Consider the following 22,500-nt stretch of genomic DNA (forward strand, 5'->3'; position numbering starts at 1 on the left):
GTTGCTGTCGAGTGGAAACCTTGTACTGTATGTCCAAAACCATTCCTTTTTCATAATTCTTTGAAAAACATTTTAAAATAGTGAAAATAGCCGATCTACAAGCTCACGACGCATCATGATATGACGCGTTGTGAGCTTGTAGATCGACTATTTGCACTACTTTTGTGCAACACTCTTGTATGATGAAGCAGGGCATTCATTTATGGAAAAAAAAGTTTAAATATGGAGATACAAGCAAGGTTTCTGCCCGATAGATATTTAGACCCATCTTTCACTTTTAAGTCACTCTGGATAAGAGTCAAAATTGTAAATTGTAAACTATTCTTTAATTGCCACCATAGACAGTAAATGGATAAAATAGTTCAAATGATTGTGATGCTATATGTTAACTACTTTAGCTGGGGACCCCCTGGAACCCTTCCAAGGACCCCTGGGGGTCCCCGGACCCCACTTTGAGAACTAACATTGTATTAGACACGCTCCACACTTGTCGCTCCAAACATACATTGGCCTTAGGCATGAACTCTAGTAGTCAACAAACAACAAGGTAAATAGTCACATAAGTGCAGAGAGAACAATGCTGTCCCTAAACAATGAACATAGCATCTGTCCAAGCGATATGCTACAGGGATCTAAATAGCATTCCTTAACAACCTTGGCGGTGAAGAAAAAACAGATCAAAGAAAAAGAAAAGAAAAAACGAGAACAATTGAACAGCATACTGTATGTCTGCATAGTAACTAGCATCTATTTAAAAACAAGATATGACGTAATGTCCTATTTACCAGCTTGGCTACCAATAGCGCCCAAAAACAATTGACAGAACCATGGCAGAGCTAGCATGCTGCATGCATGCTGCTGGGGACCCAACTTGGGTTTCAGTTACTCTTCATCCTCATCTTCCCTCTCGACCAATGGAAGGAGTTCCCTTTCCCCCCGGAACTCATCTGTGTCTAAACCTACGTATGATGCCATTGTTTATGTTGCTATGGGTTACCCATGAGATAAAGGGTCCTGTTATAAACTCCTTGCGGTGACTGTTTAGAGGGGGAGAGCCACTTAGCCTCATCTGGGACCGTCAACCTTCGTCCGCTCTCTGCAATAAATCTAATCTAATTACTTTTACACAATGGCTGCCTGTGTGAGTCTTCTTATTATCTATGTGAAATTAATCTGAATCTCATAGGGTGATAAGAAAATATCCATCAAGCACATTTTCCATGAAGTGCCGTAGAGCTGAATTCCGCCATTTAAAATCCAATTCTGAAGCAATGGTCTTATATATAGATACGTGAATACATAAATATATTATCCCAGCTGGTGGAGTTTAAGGAGGAGATGTACAGTATATCACGTCAGACTGTGCAGGAACACCTAGGCCATACGCGTGGGAAGTAATTTATAGCAAGGGGGGCTGTGCTGGGGGCGTGTGCGCTTTTTATTTTTTATTTTTCAACGGCGTAACAATGAGCTGCAGACAGTGCACAAGCATGCTGCATAATTACTAGTTATTTCCCACGCAGCGCAGCACGTACACATGCTCACATACATACTACAAAGACTGTGTTCTATTTCATCAACAGTGTGTTGGATTTTACAGTTACTTGTATTGGAAATTAAAGAGCCTGTGTATTATGCAAATCACAGCAGCTAGACGGTCAATGACACACGCACACTTTTTAACGCAAAAAGGTCCAATAAGCCTCAGTTACAAACTCCCCGTTTTCACAACACTAATAGAATACAAAATAAAAAAAATTGCACATGGATAAATTATATCCAACAGGCTTGCTGCTCGGCACGGCGGCAGCAGCAGCTGCGGCAATAAACAATAATTAATAGGCTTATATAATGCATGTCTTACCTATTTGAAGACACCAAAGGTAGATTTCCTTTCTGGTGTGTTGTCGATGAACTTCTTCATCAGTGGCTGAATGTTAATTGTATCAAGGATGTCACTGTCCTTAGCCAAGTTTTTAGGCGGCGCAGAGTGGAGAACGTCCTCTCAGAGGAAGCAGCAGAGACAGGTAGACAGAGACAGAGTTGTATCAACTTATCCACCTCTTTGAGTGATGATGTTGTTTGAGGATGTAATCTTCCGACGAATCCAGCTACATCTTGAGCTGTCTTGAGTCTTTCTTTCTTGGAGAGGTCACCCAGCAATGTGAGCTGCGTAAGGAGACGGTCTCTTGTCAATCTGAATGGGGAGCTTTCCCGCAACATCCTCATTCAATGCTGCATAGACCCCATTTGCAGCATCGATAAGTGTTTGCAAACTTGCATTCCTTCTTGGTCAAAATGACAATCTAGCTCGGTTGTCACAAGATCTAAGGCCTCATAGTACTCACACCTCCACTGCTTCTCCCCACATCTGTCACTATGTCCTCTGTCTCCTCTGTGTCCCTAAAACGGGCAGGTGTTCTGTTGGTTCGTAGAGGAAGGGGCATTTGCAGATTGTTGCTTTTTGCACAAGTACATATCCTGAACAACTCTATCTTTTCTCAGTGCATGCATGCGCCCCTGTCATGCAGTCACAATCTCCTGTGTTCCCCTAGCGCTTGCCTTCTCACTCTGTAAAGACGTGGCTACAGATTCACATGGCGCTAAAAGAGCATGGCAGCACAAAAGTCCAAAGTATGTTCTGGCTTTTGTAGCTTGTCTGTATCTATATTAAAAAAATGAGCAAGCATCTCCTCTGACTGTTTTATCCTGCTACAATATTTTCAGTGTCTCCAACAAGGTTGCATATGAGGGACAGATGCCTGAAATGGCTTGTGTGCGTACAGCCCATCTTGTGGGGCATAATGACAACAAAATCCCTTTAAACGCTCCAGTGGCAAGTTCAAGCGAATGAAAACATCTTTAATGCAGGAAAAAAGCGTTTCCCCAGTTGAATCCGGTGCATTGTAAAACCATAAAAAAAACATTAACTGCCTCCAGTTGTGAATTGACATACTGTAGACTACAGAAAAACTGCTGTGATGACGTAATATCGGTGTCTGCAGTTAATCCATAGAAAGTGCTCTCTCGCGTCTTTCACAATATGTCTTTGAACAGCATGAGCAAGGATTTCCAGGATCTCATTCTGAATAGTGTCAGACATCCAGTTGTCTCGTCTCTGTAGCCACTCACGACATTTTGGTAGTGAAAAGGTGCGCTCCATCATCATGTTCCATAGAACTCCACCTCTATGGTCATGCCTTATATCAGTGGTTCTCAAACTTTTTCATATCAAGGACCCCCAAATTGACTCTTATTAGCCCGCGGACCCCCATTTCAAAAGATAAGCCAGGGACCCCCATAAGAGAAGATTTTCACGGCTCTCTAGCAGTGATTCTCAACCATTTTAATTTCAAGGACCCCCAGTTTGACATGCATTAGGGACCCCCATTTAATGGCATTTCTAGCCCTGGGACCCCAATTTGTATTGTAAAATCAATGTTAACGTAACTCTGAGAGTGTACAAAGGGAACCAAATGGACGCGTTAGGGTCCATTTGGTTCAATTTGTACACTCTCAGAGTTACAGACCCATAAGGGTCCATTTGGTGCCTATCCATCATTTAGCTGGGGACCCCCTGGAACCCCCGCAAGTACCCCTGGGGGTCCCCGGATCCCACTTTGAGAACCAATGCCTTATATATATATATTCTTTTTTCTCTAATGGCACAAATCAGAGCCAAATAAACTAGAAAAGGATCTTGCTGTTGTATTAACTCAATAAAATAAAATACATTAAAAAAGCATTTCAAAGAGAGCAGACAGCTGAGATGGCAATGTATGCCATACACTATGCATCTACCTGATGCAATCTGAATGCAGCATTACTTAGCTCTTAGCGTGGGAGCCAGGAGGGAGAAGAGTCTCCGTCTGTGTTCTAAACGCATAGTGCACGCATACCCAATACTCAAATAGCAGACATAGACGAAAATAGAAGATCTACAAGCACACAACACGCCGCCATGCAACGCGCTGTGAGCGTGTAGATCTGCAATTTTCAGCAAGTAACACCGTGGTACAATGAAGTATAAATCACTCTCACTATGCCGTCTGAATATGAAATGCTCTTTCATATTACGATACCCCAGACATACAACCATAATTACACCATGATATTTATTTATTGTATTGATTTGTTTTTTTATTATGCCTTTTAATCTCTATTTTATTATGCTTTTAAATGCCTTTAAATGTCTTTTCGTGCCATATGTAAAACACTTTGTATATGAAATGAGTCACTGTAAACATGTATTGAGTTGATAACATAGTGAAGTGTGTATTACTACACTTGTGAGGCCCAGAAGTCCTATTTGTCCCTTTCCTATTATGTTACCTTTTTTCAAGCACATTTTTGTGTTCCCTTTTTATGTTCCCTTTTGTCATTTTATTTTGTGTGATTTTGTGCTGCACTTTGTAACTTAGGAAAGCGCTAGTTTTAGATTCATGATTACAATTAAGAAAATATTCAGGTTGGGTTTAGGGTTAGGAATAGTTAGTTAGAGGTTAGGTTTAGGGTTTGGGGGGGTTTGAGTTTCCCCCTATTTTATACTCACAACTTGTGAGCTTGTAGATCTGCTATTTTTCTGACTATTTTGGATTCTTGTCTTAAAATGTTGATGTCCTCACAAGTGATGCAAAGTACAAACCTGTTTGTGTGTGTGTGTGTGTGTGTGTGTGTGTGTGTGTGTGTGTGTGTGTGTGTGTGTGTGTGTGTGTGTGTGTGTGTGTGTGTGTGTGTGTGTGTGTGTGTGTGTGTGTGTGTGTGTGTGTGTGTGTGTGTGTGTGTGTGTGTGTGTGTGTGTGGGTCATGTGACAGCAGTGTGAGCAGTGTCATGGTTGACAGGCTCCAGGTTCAGGACAGTGACGTCTCAGTGGACGAGCTCAGTGACTGTTCTTCTGGGTCCATAGAGGTCTGCTGTGACGACCTGACACCAGGTTAGACACACGCACACGCACACGCACACGCACACACACAGACACACACAGACACACACAGATATACGTGCATTCCCACATGTACGTCCGCCCACTGCTCAATTACATTTCATTGCTGTCGGGCAGAAATTAACGTCCTACTTGATCACACACAAAAGCATCAAAAGTAGCAGATCCACAAGCTCGAATGCGGCGCGCTTTGAACTTGTCGATCTGCTACTTTTGCATTTGTTTTTGAATTTTCATCCTGAAAAGTAACAGTTTTGGACATGAGATTTCCACCCGACAGAGACGATTTATATACTGATGTACTTACTGTATGGTTATACACATATGCATTGCAAACGTGGCTCTATACCGGTAACTTTTCTGTTTTCGCTCTACATTAAATATCTGGTATTTTCTGTGCACGTTTTCCCCACGATGTGGATTCTATAGTGGCTCTTTAAGTGGTTAAGTCTCTCTCTCTCTCTCTCTCTCTCTCTCTCTCTCTGGGGTAGTCCCAGTCATATTATTAGCTGTGTATAGTAGTCTAGTTGTGTCCATTCAGATAGTGTGTGAGGCTGATGGAGCCATGGAGGCCTACAATAGTGGCAGGTACGGGGCACACGTCCAGCATGCAGCCATTCATTCCCACTGCTCCCAGTGTTCAATAGATGGCATGAGACAAGACATGCCAGCCGCTGGCTGGCTGGGCTCATGGCCTCCTCCTCCTCGTTTCAATGGAGTCAGCCACCGTCTCAAAGCAAGACCTGACTCTGTCCAAGTGTGTGTCTGTCACGCTCTCCCATTCAGCCCTGTGTGTGTGGAGGCACTTGGCCTAATTGTGTGACTGCGTGCGTGCGTGCGTGCATGTATTTGTGCTTGTGCATTTGTGCATGCATGTGTGCAGTGGTGGAAAGTAACTAAGTACATCTACTTAAGTACTGTACTTTTTAAAGCAACATTTTGAGCTACTTTTACTTTACTGGAGTATTTCCAATTGTCTATACTTTTTTACTTCTACTCCGCTACATCTCAGAGGCAACTGTTGTACTTTCACTCCACTACAATTATTTGAAAACTTTAGTTACTAATTCATTTGCAGATATAAATCATTACATTATAAAACATACATTAATTAACCACTTTAGCCCTATTTTATACCCAGGCTATTTGAAAATAGCTGATCTACAAGCTCACAACTTTTACTGAAGTAAATTTTGAATTCCGAACATTTATTTGTAACAGAGTACTTCTACACTGCAGTATTGATACTTTTACTTGATTAAAACATTTGAGTACTTTTTCCACCACTGTGCATGTGTGACTCTGTGTGTGTGTGTGTGTGTGTGTGTGTGTGTGTGTGTGTGTGTGTGTGTGTGTGTGTGTGTGTGTGTGTGTGTGTGTGTGTGTGTGTGTGGGGGGGGGGGGTGGTAAGAATTCCTTCATTCTTCTTCCTCCCATCATCATAATAACAAACTTCAGTGATCTGAAACCATGAACCCACTCCCCACATGCCTGCAGACCAGTCAGTGGTGTGATCCTAACCCACACATACAGTACTCACGCATTGCACTGTTCACTGGTCTTGACTATACAGTATAGATGTGGACGGGAAACAGGGATATATGGCTTTATTTTGGTGGCTTTATGGATCATATGGAGGGAGATCAGCTCACCTCACTCTGAAGTGAAGTGTTCAGCTCCTTATACTGTGCTTTTATGTCAACCGGCCCCCCCTAGGGGCACATATACTGTACTGTACTGTACAATATGACCATTTTAGACCAGGATACAAAAGCACACACATGCGAGATATCACTAGGTTATACAGTAGTACCGTGTTAAATAAATGCTAAGTGCCATGGGAACCCCATAAGACAAGAACATTATATATAAATATATAAAAATGGAGATCTACAATCAATACTGTAGTTAATGTATGTGTTAGTTCAGGGGTCTTCAACAGGGGGTCCGGGACCCCTAGGGGGTCCTCAGAGCTACTATAGGGGGTCCGCCAAATCTTTGTGTGATATGATTTAGTTTTTTTACATTAACCACTTGAACCCTACAATTCCTTTTCTGAGGGGAACATTAGCCGAAAATAGCAGATCTACAAGCTCTCGAGGGCTTGTAGATCGGCTATTTTTGGCAAAGAGGATATAGGTGTAGAGGGAAAAAAGAGCAGACTAAGTAAAAAAAAAAAAACTTTAATATGAAACACAATTTTATACAATATAGAGTAGGGGGTCCCTGCTTCATCTCTCTCTCAACTAGGGGGTCCTTGGCCTGAAAACGTTGAAGACCCCTGTGTTAGTTGTTATAGTGTGTGTGTTTGTGTGCGTGCGTGCTTGTAAACCCACGTAACCTCGCCCACTGCACATGCACATGTGTTAGTCTCGTTAATTGTCTGTATTTCTCCGTGTTTATTCTGGACCTTCCCATCACTTTATTGGACCAGTATACACTAGAATAGAGCGGTCTAGTTGTGTGTCACCCAGCTGGGCCGTGGTGTGGGGGATGGGACCAGCCCCGTGGCAGAGGGACCAAACCCCAGCTCCCTTTGAAGGCGTAGCGGCTCAGCCTCGGCCTGCGGTTGTGGTCCTCGTTAATTGGTCCCTAGCAGGCGTTGAGGAACAGAGCCGAAGTGTCTTAACCCGTTTAGACCGGGAAAGAATCTGTCATTTTTTGATTTCTTTGGCTATTCAAAAATAGCTGATCTACAAGCTCATAGCGTGGCACCGAGTGCCGCGCTATGAGCTTGAAGATCTGCATTTTTATTTTGAAAAATCATGATTTTTTTTGGCAAATCTTTGAATATGTATTTTTTAAAGCGAACATTTGTAACTCAAATCTTTGCTTCTGGGGGATTCTACAAATGTCTTCTAAATCCTAACAGTTTTTTGAACAACCTTATGTTGCTGTAATATCAGTGGTTCTCAAACTTTTTCATGTCAAGGACCTCCCAGAATGATATGTATTTGGCCGCGGACCCCCATCTCAAAATATTTTGTTCCAGGGACCCCCAGAAGCAAAGAGTTTGAGTTACAAATTTTCAAAAATGTACAATATATTCGAAGATTTGCACACATTACATTATAAAACATACATTAACCACTTTAGCCCTATTTTATACCTAGGCTATTTGAAAATAGCCGATCTACAAGCTCACAACGCCTCGCATGTGAGCTTGTAGATCTGCTATTTTCATCAATTTTTTCCAAAATATTCAAAGATTTGCACACAGTTTCAGCATTAAAAAAAAAAAATAGCAGATCTACAAGCTCATAGCGCGGCACTCGGTGCCGTGCTATGAGCTTGTATATCTGCTATTTTTGAATAGCCAAAAGTATGGAAATAATGTTTTTTAAGTGGTTACACACAGATGTGTTCCCGGTCTTAACGGGTTAACGGGTTCCCTCTTATAAGCAGTGCTTCTGACACGGAGGGTGGGCTGACACTGTAATAACTGTAATTCACGTAACGGGGGAGGAAGGGAGTGCAGGCAGGAAGCAGCTAGCTGGTGGGAGAGGAGGGGGGCGAGATGCAGCAGGGGGTGGGGGGGGGATGTGAACACGGGAAGGTCACTGGGTTTAGTGAAACGAAACGGGAGACCCCGGGCCGGAAAAGGGACGCTGATAGATTTAGCGAGAGATGAAAAGAAAACGTGTCACCGAAGGTCGATATGATCTTATTTAAAACATATCAGCCCCCGTATCCCCCCCCACCCCCCACCCCCCACCCCCCGCCAAACGCCACTAATGTGACTACACACAACAATACAGAAGAGTTGAATGAAATGTATTGTGTGTTGATTCGGTTATACGTTTCTTTCTGGAGTGACCGGGATAACAAAGCCATCAGGGCCCAGATTAAATGATCCCCATGTGTTTTATATTCATACGGGCTGAATCGTGGCATTTATCATCATCAGCTCTCCCATCTCGGAGCCTCCTGATGAAGACCTGAACATTCAACTTGACTGGGGCACCATGTGTTCTTTCAATTAGACCACAGACCTCCTGACCTGTGCATGCTCCCTGGAGAGATGTGTGTTTTTGTGTGTGTGTGTGTGTGTGTGTGTGTGTGTGTGTGTGTGTGTGTGTGTGTGTGTGTGTGTGTGTGTGTGTGTGTGTGTGTGTGTGTGTGTGTGTGTGTGTGTGTGTGTGTGTGTGCACGCACGCACGCACGCACACACACACACTCATGGTTGACAGTACACAGATGTTTTTTGAAAGATGGGTGTGATTGGATTTGGGGATCATCTTTCATCTGCAGTAGTAGAGAGTATAGACCGATACTCCCTATGGATGCACTCAATGTATGTCAGATGACACACACACACACACACACACACACACACACACACACACACACACACACACACACACACACACACACACACACACACAGAGACACAGACACACACACGCAAAAAGCATGTACAGTTGCCTAATATAATACACCCAGACAATGTCACACAGATGCACAGATCCACATCCATGTTGTTATGCTAATTTTGATAAGCTTCCATCACATACGAGGCAAGCTGTGGTCTTAACCTCCAACTTTTCAAGGTGTGAAATCGGTGTGGAGGCTAATTGCTACACTTGAAACAAACCATCCCTTTAATAGTCTTGCAGAGCCTGGTGATTGGTGAATATCATTTTGACACTCTTAAATCTGCTCAACATAATCTTCTTTGGTTAACCTAATCAGTGGCTTGGCGTTGGACAGGATCGAGCCCTCCATCTGAAAAGATTTACTGGCAGGGAGGGACCCAGATAAAAGATTGGTGGTGTTAAAACTTTTCGAAAGTATTCAAGATTTTTTTGTCTCTCTTAAAAAAAAATAGCTGATCTAAGCTCTCAAAGCATCACAGGTAGTTAGTAGGGCTGGGACTCGATTAAAAAAAATAATCTAATTAATTAGAGGCTTTGTAATTAATTAATCGCAATTAATCGCATTTTAATCGCATATCAATATTTGACCTGAGAACAGTGAAAAGCATTTTTTTCAAATGGATTTTGGCATACGTCTTTAAGTACATGTACTCAAGAACTGTACTTAAGTACAATTTTGAGGTATTTGCATTGACTCGAGTATTTCCAATTTCTAATAGTTTTACTTCCACTCCAGTAACTCCACTATATCTCAGAGGCAAATATTGTACTTTCACTCCACTACAATTATTTGAAAACTTTAGTTACTAGTTACTTTGTAGATTTCGATTATTATTATAAAAATAAAACATTACAGTAGCCATGTGAAAATAGCAGATCTACAAGCGCAAGGCATTGTGAGCTTGTAGATCAGCTATTTTCCACCACTGGAGGCTGGTAGAGTGTTGTTACTGTTGTTTTATAGTAGATTCATTAATTATTATAAATAAAAATCGCGCGCATGTGATCCGCATCGTGAAACCCCCCGCACCAGCGCACCCCCCCCCCCCCCCCCCCCCAACGGGACAAACGCGCGTGTAGGCGGGGGCTTCCATTACAGATTCTGACTTGCCCAGGCAACATTATCAAGCAGGCATCATGTTTTCATGCACTGTGCTGGCTGCAGTGACTTTGTTGTTGTCTGTCATGCCTGAGAAGTAACCTCGCATCACCAGTCTTTCCACCTCGGAGGAAAGCCTGGTATTCGTTACTGAAGGCCCATATGATCCGGTCTAGACCACGCCTACTGAAAAAAAAAAAAAAAAAAGCATCCTCTTTCCGGTTTTGTCGCGATCCGGTTTTGCGGTGCCGCTTTGTTTTGGTTCCCCAATCCCTATTTAAATGGAATAGAATTTCCCCGTGGGATAATATGGATAATACAGACGCTAAATAGTCTCTGGAAAGTACACTCACATTTATATTTAAAAAATAAGCTAAACTACGCCGTATCAAGGATTTTGGGGACGGACCTATTTTGGGGTGAGACGTCTTTCCGGTTTGTCGCGATCCGGTCGCTTTTCTTTTTTTTCCCGACCGGATCATATACCCGAAAAGGAATGCTGCCCAGGCTACCTGAGAAGTGAGAATTACCGTCTGTTGGTGCGCTGCTATAAACGGTCCGTCTGAAACTCGTCCAGTGAGAAACGTTCCGCGGTGCAAAAATAGGTGCGATTAAAATGCGTTAATTTTTTTAACGCGATAATTTTAATGTAATTAATTGATCTAAATTAACGCGATAAAGTCCCGGCCCTAGTAGTTAGCTATTAACACTTTTAAACACACACACACACACACACACACACACACACACACACACACACACACACACACACACACACACACACACACACACACACACATATGCACCCCCCACCCAATACTTTTGCACACTGAACCATCAAGGACTGATATTACAATGCAGTGAGACAGAACCTCCTCCTCCTCCTCCTCATTCTTCTTCTTCTCCTTCTCCTTCTTCTACGCACTTCTCCTTCTATACTTGCCGTAACACTTGCCCTAACCTCGACGACCTGGCTTGCAGGCTTATGTAAAGGCTAAAATGTCATTTAGATAGCATGTTATGTAGACAGATGCCAGGTCATTTTGTAGACCTGGCATCCTATAGTGTGTATAGTTTTAATGTACAGATTACCTATGATCCTAGATTACTAGATTACTATTTCTATGCATTTGCTGTAGTACATCATGTTTTCCTTGCTTACTGTAAATCACTCTGGATTAAGAGCGTCTGCTAAATGCCTAAATTGTAAACGATATCCTCCTCTTTCGTTCGCATCCCCCCATGGACACTTAGACAGTGTGAGAGACCCTCAGTAAGGGCTGCAGACATTCAATGAAGGGACTGAGGAGGGATCATAGAGTTGTATATAAAGAAAAGGATGAATCTTTGTGTGATAGGGTACATTTTTTACATTAACCACTTGAACCCAAGCATCCCTATTCTGAGGAGAACTTTAGCCAAAAATAGCAGATCTACAAGCTCACAACGCCTCGCGCTGCGAGGCATTGTGAGCTTGTAGATCTGCTATTTTCGGCAAAGACGTTTGGTGTAGAGGGGGAAGAAGAGCAGTCCAAGTACAGCGTGACAGGTCAAGTTTACTCAGTGTTGACTGTTCACGTGCATGGTTAACAGTCTGAGACATGAATCCAACACTGATGATAGTGTTGTCAAACAAGTCTATGAAGCTATCTGTGAAATCTATGAAAAAGTTTAAACTGCAACACAATTTTATACAATATGTAGTGGGGGGGGGGTGGGGGGGTTCCCGGCTTCGTCTCTCTCTCTCAGCTAGGGGGTCCTTGGTCTGGAAAAGAAACATTGAAGACCCCCGCTTTATTGCAATACAAGATTTGGCCACCAGGACAGGTCTTGCTTCAGTAATCCTCCGCGATCCTGGGGGGCTTGGGATGGTTGGGTTCATACTGTAACAGTTGAGTTAGACCCCTTTGACCCCCTGAACTCCCAACTCAGGGAACCGGATAATAGGACCAGTCATGTGTGATGCTGTCAGACCCACGCATGCACACACACACAAACACACACACACACACGCACACGCACAAACATCTGGGAAGTCTGTCACAAAAGCATCCAGCGGTCAAATTAATAACCCATGAAGAATTGAGACGTCCCACATATAAGCGCACACAGTCCATTGATATTTGATGCATGCATTCCAGGATGTCTTCACATTGCGCACACACACGCACACGTGCACCCACATATGCATTCCCATGCACACAGACATACATAGAAACATCCACACACTTTCTCTGTGCCAGATATTTCCTTTTTTCATATATTTTTTTAAATTCTCATTGCAAACGCTGCAAATTCCTCTCTACCTACACAATCTCACATAAATAAATACGCACGCACACTCACACATACACATAATACACAATAACACACACACACACACACACACACACACACACACATTCACACTGTTAATGAACTCGTCTACACCCATACCACGCGGTAACCAGGCAACCAGCCTCTGCACCGTGGCATTGTGGGATACCACTGGGAGGTGTGCTGAGAATGTCAACACACTGGAGGCATCTCTGAGGGACTGTCCGCAAAGAGCAACCCCCCCCCCCCCCCCCCCCCACACACACACACACACACATTCAACGAACAGTCTTTACACATGTAAATAACTGCTGTTGTATTTTTTCATTTGAAAGCACTGAGTTTAGAGGCCACTGAGTTTGAGTTGTGTGTGTACTGTACATTATGTGTGAATCATAAGTATGTGTATGACTCTCATCCCTGGGAGAGAATGGTGTTTTTGTAGGATTAACAAGTTAGGCCTCCGGAAGTTGTAGTCAGAGTGTGTGAGTCACTCATGTCATTGTCATGGATAACATTTAGTAGAGACGTCGCCCCAATGCTCCGGCTACTGAGTCATAGCCCACACATCAGCCTAGGTCATGCAGGCCGTCCATAGAGGCCTGCCTCTCTCTCTCTCTTTCTCTCTCTCTCACATTCCTCTCATTCCCCCCCTTTTTAAGATTTTGTTTGTTTTGCCTTTTTCTGTCTTTATTGATAGTTTTTCAGTGAAGATTGGCAAGAAAGAGGGAGAGAGAGACGGGGAGAGACACTCAGCCAAGGTCGTCGGGAACGGGACTCGAACCCGCGACCCGCTAGGCCAGCGATCCGGGCACCCCCACCCCCCCTTTTTTGTGACAAATATGACAAAATATTGCAAAAGTATCAAACGTGTCACGTCGCCTCACATCGCGTTGTAGATCACCTCACCAATGTATGATGAAACTAATAATTTGAATAATCAAATGTATCCATTTAGTTGATTACACAAATTATATTAGTATTTTGTTCGCATTAATGTGTCGATATAAAAAACACACTTACTACACAATTATTCGATTAATTGAAAAAGTAATTGATAGAATAATCGCTTAAGAAAATATTCAATAGTTGCAACTCTACTTACTTACTCACACACGCACACACACACACACACACACACACACACACACACACACACACACACACACACACCCATTTGACTCAACCAAGACAGCTATATGTGTCAGTGTTACGGTCTCAGCTTTACGAGCTGACCTCTAGTAGTCATGTTATTGTCTTGGTCCAGCACCTGTGTGTGTGTGTGTGTGTGTGTGTGTGTGTGTGTGTGTGTGTGTGTGTGTGTGTGTGTGTGTGTGTGTGTGTGTCACGGTGTGGTATTCTTCCCCGCGTGTTCCTGTTTAGCGCGCTAGCGGACGCAGGCTAACAGTAGTAGCGGCGGCGGGCGGTTGGAGCAGGCAGGCAGGATATCCTCTCTCTGTCTTACAGGCTTCCTCTGTTATGTGGCCCTCCTGGCTCACGTCTGACTGGGGAGCCTTCCTCTGTTATCCCATTCAATCTTTGAAATATATACATACATTTTTAAAGATTTGTTTTTGGTAGTTTTTTATTATTTTTCATTGAAGAGGGACAGGGAAAGTAGTCTGACAGGAAGAATGGGGAGAGAGATGGGGGGAAGACATGCAGGAAAGGCCGACGGGAACGGGACGCGAACCCGCGGCACACTGCTATTAAGGATTTTCAACCAGGGTGCCTAGACCGCGACGCCACGGTCTAGGCCTATACATACATTTTTAACTCAAATCTTTGCTTCTGCATGGGGGTCCCTGGAACAAAATATTTTGAGTTGGGCGTCCGCGCCCGAATACATATCATTTTGGATGGTCCTTGACATGAAAAAAAGAGAACCACTGATATTATAGCTACATAAGTTCATTTTTTTTAACTGTTAGGATGTAGAATCCACAGAAGATTTGAGTTAAAAATGTTCGCTTTAAAAAACATATACATTGAAAGATTTGCACAAATTTCCACGATTTTTCCCCAAAAAATGCAGATCTACAAGCTCATATGAGCTTGTAGATCTGCTATTTTTGAATAGCCCAAAGTATAAAATAATGGTTATAGCTATAAAAATGTAAAATGACACACTATGCGTTCCCGGATTGAATGAGTTCCTCCTCCTCGGCCAGCATCCCTCGTTCTTTCTCTCGACACAGTCAAAATCCTCACTTGTTCATTTATCCATAATTCGTCACCTTCTTAGTAACGATGAATGGACCCAAGTCATGTTTTTGAGGAGAATGACTCGGGTCCATTTGAACACTCAGTATTCTCCAACAGTGTGGTTTCTGCTCTGTTTCTGCTTCCATTCCGTTTCTCCTCATTTCGTCCCTCCTTCTTCTGTCACGTACCATCACCCTGTAATTATCACCATACAATAGACCAGTGGTTCTCCACCTTTTCTGGGACGAGAACCACCATTCGCTGGCCCACCCATCTGACCACTTAACCCATCAAGACATCATCTGTCATTTTAAAGCATCTGTCATTTTAGATTTTAACCACTTTAAACATTATTTTATACTTTGGGCTATTCAAAAATAGCAGATATACAAGCACATTTTTGGAAAAATAAGCTTGAACATTTGTGCAAATCTTTGACTACATATATCTCTTAAAGCGAACATTTGTAACTCAAATCTCTTTTTTTTTAAAACTTATTTTGCTATAATATCAGTGATTCTCAAACCTTTTCATGTCATCTTACCCCCATCTTAAAATGTGTCCATGTTTTAAGTTCATGTTATATATATTTTAAAGATTTATTTTTGGGCTTTTTATGCCTTTATTGATAGTGAAGTAGATAGACAGGAAACGGCAGGAGAGAGAGAGATGAGGGAGTGACACGCAGCAAAGGTCGTCGGGATCGGGACTCGAACCCGTGACGCGCGCTGTCAGGCTACATTGTAGCCTATAGGTGCCTGGACCGCTACGCCAGTGGTCCGGGCCATGTTAATGTTATATTACCATTAAAATCGTAGTGTTTTGCCAATTACTTGGGGGCCACTTGCAATGCACCTCACGGGCTGGTTGCCCACCAGGTGGAGAACCAATGCAATAATAGCACCAAAATGAGAAATGCATAGCAAAAAGGCTTGAAGTGTGCAGCGAGTGGGAGAAAGAGAGAGACAGCGAGAGAGAGAGAGAAAGAAATGAGAACACACGCCATCTGTTCACAGCAGAGAAAAGGGGAAGCGCTCCTTCTAAAGTTGGAGTCTCTCTTCTCTGTGATGAGATTAGTTACATCCACAGCAACACTGTGCCTCTCTCTTCTCTCTCAGTACTTTTCCTTTCACTGCCTCGGACCCCGTGTAACCTTGTAAACACGTATTTATAATGTGTGTGTGTGTGTGTGTGTGTGTGTGTGTGTGTCTCTCTCTCACACACACTGGCTAACTCACATGACTGCTGTGCGGAGACATACTGCCTTATCTGTTCTAAACAGTTTAGAAGAGCAAATATACACACATGCTAAGTTAACGCTCTCTCTCTCTCTCTCATATCTCCCCCTCAGCGTGTCTCTCTCTCTCTCTCTCTCTCTCTTCTCTCTCTCTCTCTCTCTCTCTCTCTCTCTCTCTCTCTCTCTCTCTCTCTCATCTCCACCTCAGTGTCTCTCTCACTCTCACTCTCACTTCATGAGTTGCTTTGCATAAGAACATCTGCTAAATTGTAAATTGTTGTCAATTCTCTCTCTCTCTCTCTCTCTCTCTCTCTCTCTCTCTCTCTCTCTCTCTCTCTCCCTCCCTCCCTCCCTCCCTCCCTCCCTCCCTCCCCTCCCTCCCTCCCTCTCTCTCTCTCTCTCTCTCTCTCTCTCTCTCTCTCTCTCTCTCTCTCTCTCTCTCTCTCTCTCTCTCTCTCTCTCTATAGTGTGATGAATGTGTAAACTAATATCAGGTACTGGCACTTATCATAAGTTCACCAGGTTAGCTGATGCCAAGCCGAATGATATGGGTCAGTCACTCAGCATGCTCTGTGTGCGTGTGTGTGCGCGTGCGAGTGTGTGTGTGTGTGTGTGTGTGTGTGTGTTATCGCTCAAGATTTTTTTTAAACCGAATGGGGTTCCCATATTGTTGTGTGTGTGTGTGTGTGTGTGTGTGTGTGGTCTTTTATTATCTTTTTGGGGAAAGTCCCCTGGAGGATAGTAAAACCAGCAACAATTCACCTTTGCGGGGGACATTGTTCATGTCCCCGTGACGACGATGATTTACAGTCGTGAAAAGATTTAGGTTGGGGATGGGATTAAGCTCAGACACTTAAGGTTTAGGGTCAGGGTTAGGTAAGAGGATTTGGATTTGGAAAAATGTCTTTTCTTTTCTTTTTGGTGTTCACAGTTTGTCATTACAGGGGAAAAACATTATACATTTCAGTGCTTTGCATTCAGTTCACATTTGTCTGTCCTTTTATAGTTATCATAATTCCCGTCTCTGTGTGAAAGTCCTTATTGTTACACTTGGTCCATTATTTTCTTTGCACATACAATAATATCCCCAGTTCTTTCAATTTTCCCTTTTTCAGTGTACAAAGCAACAATAGGAAACATTTGTTTTCTAATGAAACTTTGGTTAGTTAGTTTAGTTTAGTCAGTAAGACAAAGTGTGTGTGTGTGTGTGTGTGTGTGTGTGTGTGTGTGTGTGTGTGTGTGTGTGTGTGTGTGTGTGTGTGTGTGTGTGTGTGTGTGTGTGTGTGTGTGTGTGTGTGTGTGTGTGTGTGTGTGTGTGTGTGTGTGTGTGTGTGTGTGTGTATGTGGGGGGGGGGGGGGGTTTCTGTTTTCTCCTGGCTGAGAAAACAGAATATGTGCCCACGTCAGCCATATATATTAACCTGATTAGACGTTGGAGCCAGTTAGGCGAGTACCGGAACAAACAAGCAGCTGTATGTAGACTAGACAACAGTGGTGGAAAAAGTACTGACATTTTTTTACTTAAATAAAAGTATCAATACCGCAATCTAGAAATACTCAGTTACTAGTAAAAGTCTGGTATTTAAAATGTACTTGTTTAAAAGTACAAAAGTATTGGCATCAAAATATACTTAAAGTACTAAAAGTAAAAGTGCTCATGCAGAATGTCCCCTTTCACAACACAAGTTATCATAATTATGTCTAAAAAATGTATAAAAATCTTTTGAAAATAGCAGATCTAGAAGCTCACAACGCGTTTGTAGATCGGTGGTTAATTGGTGGTTAATGTATGTTTTGTAAAAATAATCAAAATTGACAAAGTACTACAGTATTAACTAAAGTTTTCAAATTATTATAGTGGATTAAAAGCACAGTATTTGCCTTTGAGATGTAGTGGAGTAGAAGAAAAAGTATTGAAAATTGGAAATAATCCAGCAAAGTAAAAAAATACCTCAAAATTGTACTTAATTATAGTAAGCTACTTAGTTACTTTACATCACTGCTGATTAGACTTTGGAGCCAGTTAGGCGAGTACTGGGACAAACAAGCAGCTGTGTATGTAGACTACCAAAGCACACAGCAAAATCCTCAGCTTTAAATTCACCCATCTGTAACTCTGAGAGTGTACAAATGTAACCAAACAGACCTGCAAGGGTCCATTTGGTTACATTTCTCAGAGTTTAACCCATTGAGACCTGAAGCCGATTCTACATCTAAATCTCAACAGTTTTCTGAAAAACGTATGTTTCTATATCAGTGGTGCTCAATCTTTTTCATGTCAAGGACCCCCAAATTATATGTATTTGGCCGCGGACCCCCATCAAAATATTTTGTTCCAGAGACCCCCAGAAGCAAAGATTTGAGTTAAAAATGTTCGCTTTAAAAATATATATATTCAAAGATTTGCACACATTTTCACGATTTTTCAAAAATAGCTGATCTACAAGCTCGTAGCGTGGCACTCGGTTTGAATGGCCCAAAGTGTAAAATAATGCTTTTTTAGCTCAAATCTAAAAATGACAAAGAAGAAAGAAGTGAAAAAGGAACACAAAGAAATTACCAAACAAAATTGGAACTGGAACACTAAAACCGAAGCTGATGAATGAAATTGGCAACCCACCTGAAAATAAATGTTCTGTGTATTAAAGAGCTGGAGAGACAGGGAGACCCCCTGTTACTGAACAAGCACTCTATAGCGATGATAAAAAAAACCCTCTATGATTACAGAATATAGAGCTTTGACCTTTTAACAAAACACTTTCTGTTTTAACCCAAAAATATCACTTACCCAGACCCTGCTTTTAAATTAACAGTGGGGATTTTACTGTGTGTGTGCTTTACCTGTGCATCTGTCTGTGTGTCCCTCTGTGTGTGTCTGTGTGAGTTGTTTATGTACGTACGTGCCTTCCAGAGCATTGACTTTTGTGTGTCTTTTTTTCCCCCTGCGTGTGCATCTGTGTGGCTGACAGAACCCGCCTTGTTGCACGGCGCTGCAGTCACCATTGAGAGACCTTAATCCCTCATCAGGGAGGTATAGGGTGTGACGTACGGCACCTATTAGCCTTAAATTACACCCCTTACTGGGCCGCTACTGGCCCCCGGAGCCCCTATAACTGTCACCACACAGCGCTGCATGGCGCCCGCGTGTGCGATACCCACCTACAACTGTTGGCCCTTTATGAAAGCCATAGCTTGCTTGCTAATGAATGACTCCGGCCATTTAGACAATAAAACAGCCTGTGTGTGTGTGTGTGTGCGAGTGTAACACAGAAGCTTGCCAGCAGAGAAAGCTGACACACACACACACACACACACACACACAGGTTCGTATTACTATACTTGTAGGGACCTAAAATGTTTAGGACGGCATTGAGAATAGACAAACAATAGCCGACAAGCTATAACCCTAACCTGGATCTTTTCCTGATTGTATAAGTCTAAACTCCCCAAATCTGTTTTAACCAAAACAACAATTTTTGGTCATCACAATGTCTATTTATCAAATTCGACTATACTGGTGGGGATGTTTAGTCCTCAGTAGTATAGTAACACACACACACACACACACACACACACACACACACACACACACACACACACACACACACACACACACACATACACACGCACGCGCGCACACGCACACACACACCTACAGTAGATGGCAGTGAAGCAAGAGTCACATTTACCCAAAGGTGTGTGCAAGCATGTATTCACATTTATACACACACACGCGCACACACGCGCACACACACACACACACACACACACACACACACACACACACACACACACACACACACACACACACACACACACACACACACACATGCAGTGTGTATCAGTTAGTGTTTTTATGCTCAAGTGGCGCCGGTTTGGGGTATACTGTTGAAAAATTGTGCGTTTTTTTGAAGTATGGCTGTAATGTTTGAGTGTGGAATGCGAGCAAACAGGACATTGCTTGTTTTAGCTCCGGTTTAGTTTTCAACTGATTTATGCAAATGTAACAGAAGATGGGCAACCAGCCCACAGGCCTGAATACTGGTTCTCCTGATAACATCATACACAAGTGTTAAAACTGCAGTCCGCAGGTTTCCTGTCCTGCATGCCCGGGATTTGAACCTGGGCGGCCTCCCTCTCTATAGGCCCTGACACTATTATTTAATTACCGCCTAATTGCATTTATTTGAGATAATCGCAATCGTTTTTGCATAATCGTCATAATCGGTTCCATGTTGAAAGATCTTCATATGTTTTCAAATATTTTCAGAAAAGAATGGAAATAGCTGTTTGTTTCTACAAGCTGTTTGTTTTGGTAGACGGGGAAGTAATTGGGCTACCAAAACAAACAGCAGTTTCTGCACAGGTAAACACCACCACACTACTCCAGTGGCTGATGGCTGCTGGTACTGTATAGAGGGAAATGAGGGAAATGCATGGGTACAAATATATATATATTGTTTTGTTTTGTAAACACAGGGCAACGTTACATACTTATGCCTCAAATTTAACTCAGAGAGTGTACAAATGTAACCAAATTAGGGGTGTGCCGATATATCGTCTGGCGATATATCGCGATACGTTTTCGTGACGATATGTATCATTTTGGGGGGAAAAAATATCGTTTTGAGAAAAAAAAAATCCTTATAATCAGGCATGCAAACAGCCCCGAGGTGAAAAGGGTGACAACATGTTGTTGTTTTTTTCAGGTCAGGTGTCACACTATTGCCCTATTTGGATTCAAAACGGCTATTGTAGCTGAAAAGCTACAAGTTTGCATGTCTGAATAATGCAAAAACAGAATTATTTGTTTGCATCTGCTTTTTTTCTCCCCCATATATTTTCATAATAAAAAAAGTCCGTATCGAAATCGTATCGAAGTTGTGAGCCAAATATCGTATCGTATCGTTTGGTGAAATTAGTGTATCGGCACACCCCTAAACCAAATGGATGGTTACATCTGTACACTCTTTAGAGTTACACACATATAAATGACACTGAGGATTTTTACGGTGTAGCTTGCAGACTTCCCCGCCCATCTTCTCTAAAGAGATGCTAAAGTGTGCTAATGTCTCGCTGAGTGAATACATCAACAGATATGATCCGTCTGTACACTCAGTACACATTATACATATTCACACAAACAGACCCAACTCCAAAGAGCTTTATCGATCGTCATGCAGTGAGTGAGGGGCTGATGGACTCACAAGTTTCAAAGTTAATCTTCTGCACTGTCATCAACTTGTACGTCTCTAATGGAGGAGAGACCAGAGGGGGAATGGTGAGGTCATACTCATTGCCTCTGTATCAGTAGTGAACGAAGTAAATACTCAAGTACTCAAACATACAAATTACGAAGTTTATTGTCAGAAATTGTCATTTGAATCTTCTTTTTATCTTATTAATCTTCAAAACTATTGAAAATAGCTGATCTACAAACTCAGTCGCAACACGTGAAGGGGTTAAGTCATAATATATTTTTTGCTACGTTTCGGTGCCAAGAGTTCCTTCGTAAACATGTAGTGGAGTCAAAAGTACAATATTTCTATTTAAAATGTAGCGGAGGGAAAGTCATCAGCTTGCAAGAAACAAAAACAAAAAACAAACAAAAAGTGTACTCAAGTACATTAGGCACGGTACTGTACATCAGGCAAGTAAATGTACTTAGTTACTGTCCACCTCTGCTCTCTCTCTCTCTCTCTCTCTCTCTCTCTCTCTCTCTCTCTCTCTCTCTCTCTCGCTCTCTCTCTCTCTCTCTCTCTGTCTCTCGCTCACACCAATATTATGTTCACCTACTCTGGACGCTAGGGTTCATGTGGTTAAGGCAGAAGACCAGAAGGGGTTAACCACTTAAACGCTCAGTTGACCGGAGCCCCCCAGGGGTCTATCTACCCCTCCACCAAACATCTTAGCTGAAAAACTGTCGATCGACAAGCTCACAACAACGCAGCGTAACGCGGCACGCTGTGAACTTGTTGATCTGCTCATTTCACCAAGTGTTCGCCCTCCAGAATCTTGATGTTAGGGTTCATTTGGTTCATTTGGTTAAAGGACAGAGAGAGAGAGAGAGAGAGAGAGAGAGAAAGGAGGAGAGTAGTCACAGTGTACTCTAGCGTGTTGATGGAGATGGGATGTGCAGCGACGTGAGGGTGACGTGGTCCAACGTCACCATGCTAACCAAGCCCTGGATGGCCTGTCTCATCAATCTGACACACTCACGCAGACAGAGCGACACACACACACACATACACACACACACACACACACACACACACACACACACACACACACACGCTCGCCTGGTGCCTGGTGCCTGGTGCACTA

At 42.7% G+C, this 22,500-nt stretch overlaps 1 protein-coding gene across 5 annotated transcripts in view; it reads left to right on the forward strand.

The window, feature by feature from the left end:
* The window catches only part of nav1a (neuron navigator 1a), a 162,405-nt gene that overhangs the window by 14,489 nt on the left and 125,416 nt on the right, over nucleotides 1–22,500 (forward strand). For all 5 annotated transcript variants that reach the window (XM_084069045.1, XM_084069048.1, XM_084069047.1 and 2 more), the window contains exon 4: nucleotides 4,816–4,934. In XM_084069045.1, coding sequence (XP_083925171.1) covers nucleotides 4,816–4,934 — 119 coding nt within the window. The remainder of the gene's footprint in view (nucleotides 1–4,815; nucleotides 4,935–22,500) is intronic.

Source organism: Gymnoscopelus microlampas, assembly GCF_963454915.1.
Source record: "Gymnoscopelus microlampas genome assembly, chromosome: 10".
In the NCBI taxonomy this organism is placed as follows: Eukaryota; Metazoa; Chordata; class Actinopteri; order Myctophiformes; family Myctophidae; genus Gymnoscopelus; species Gymnoscopelus microlampas.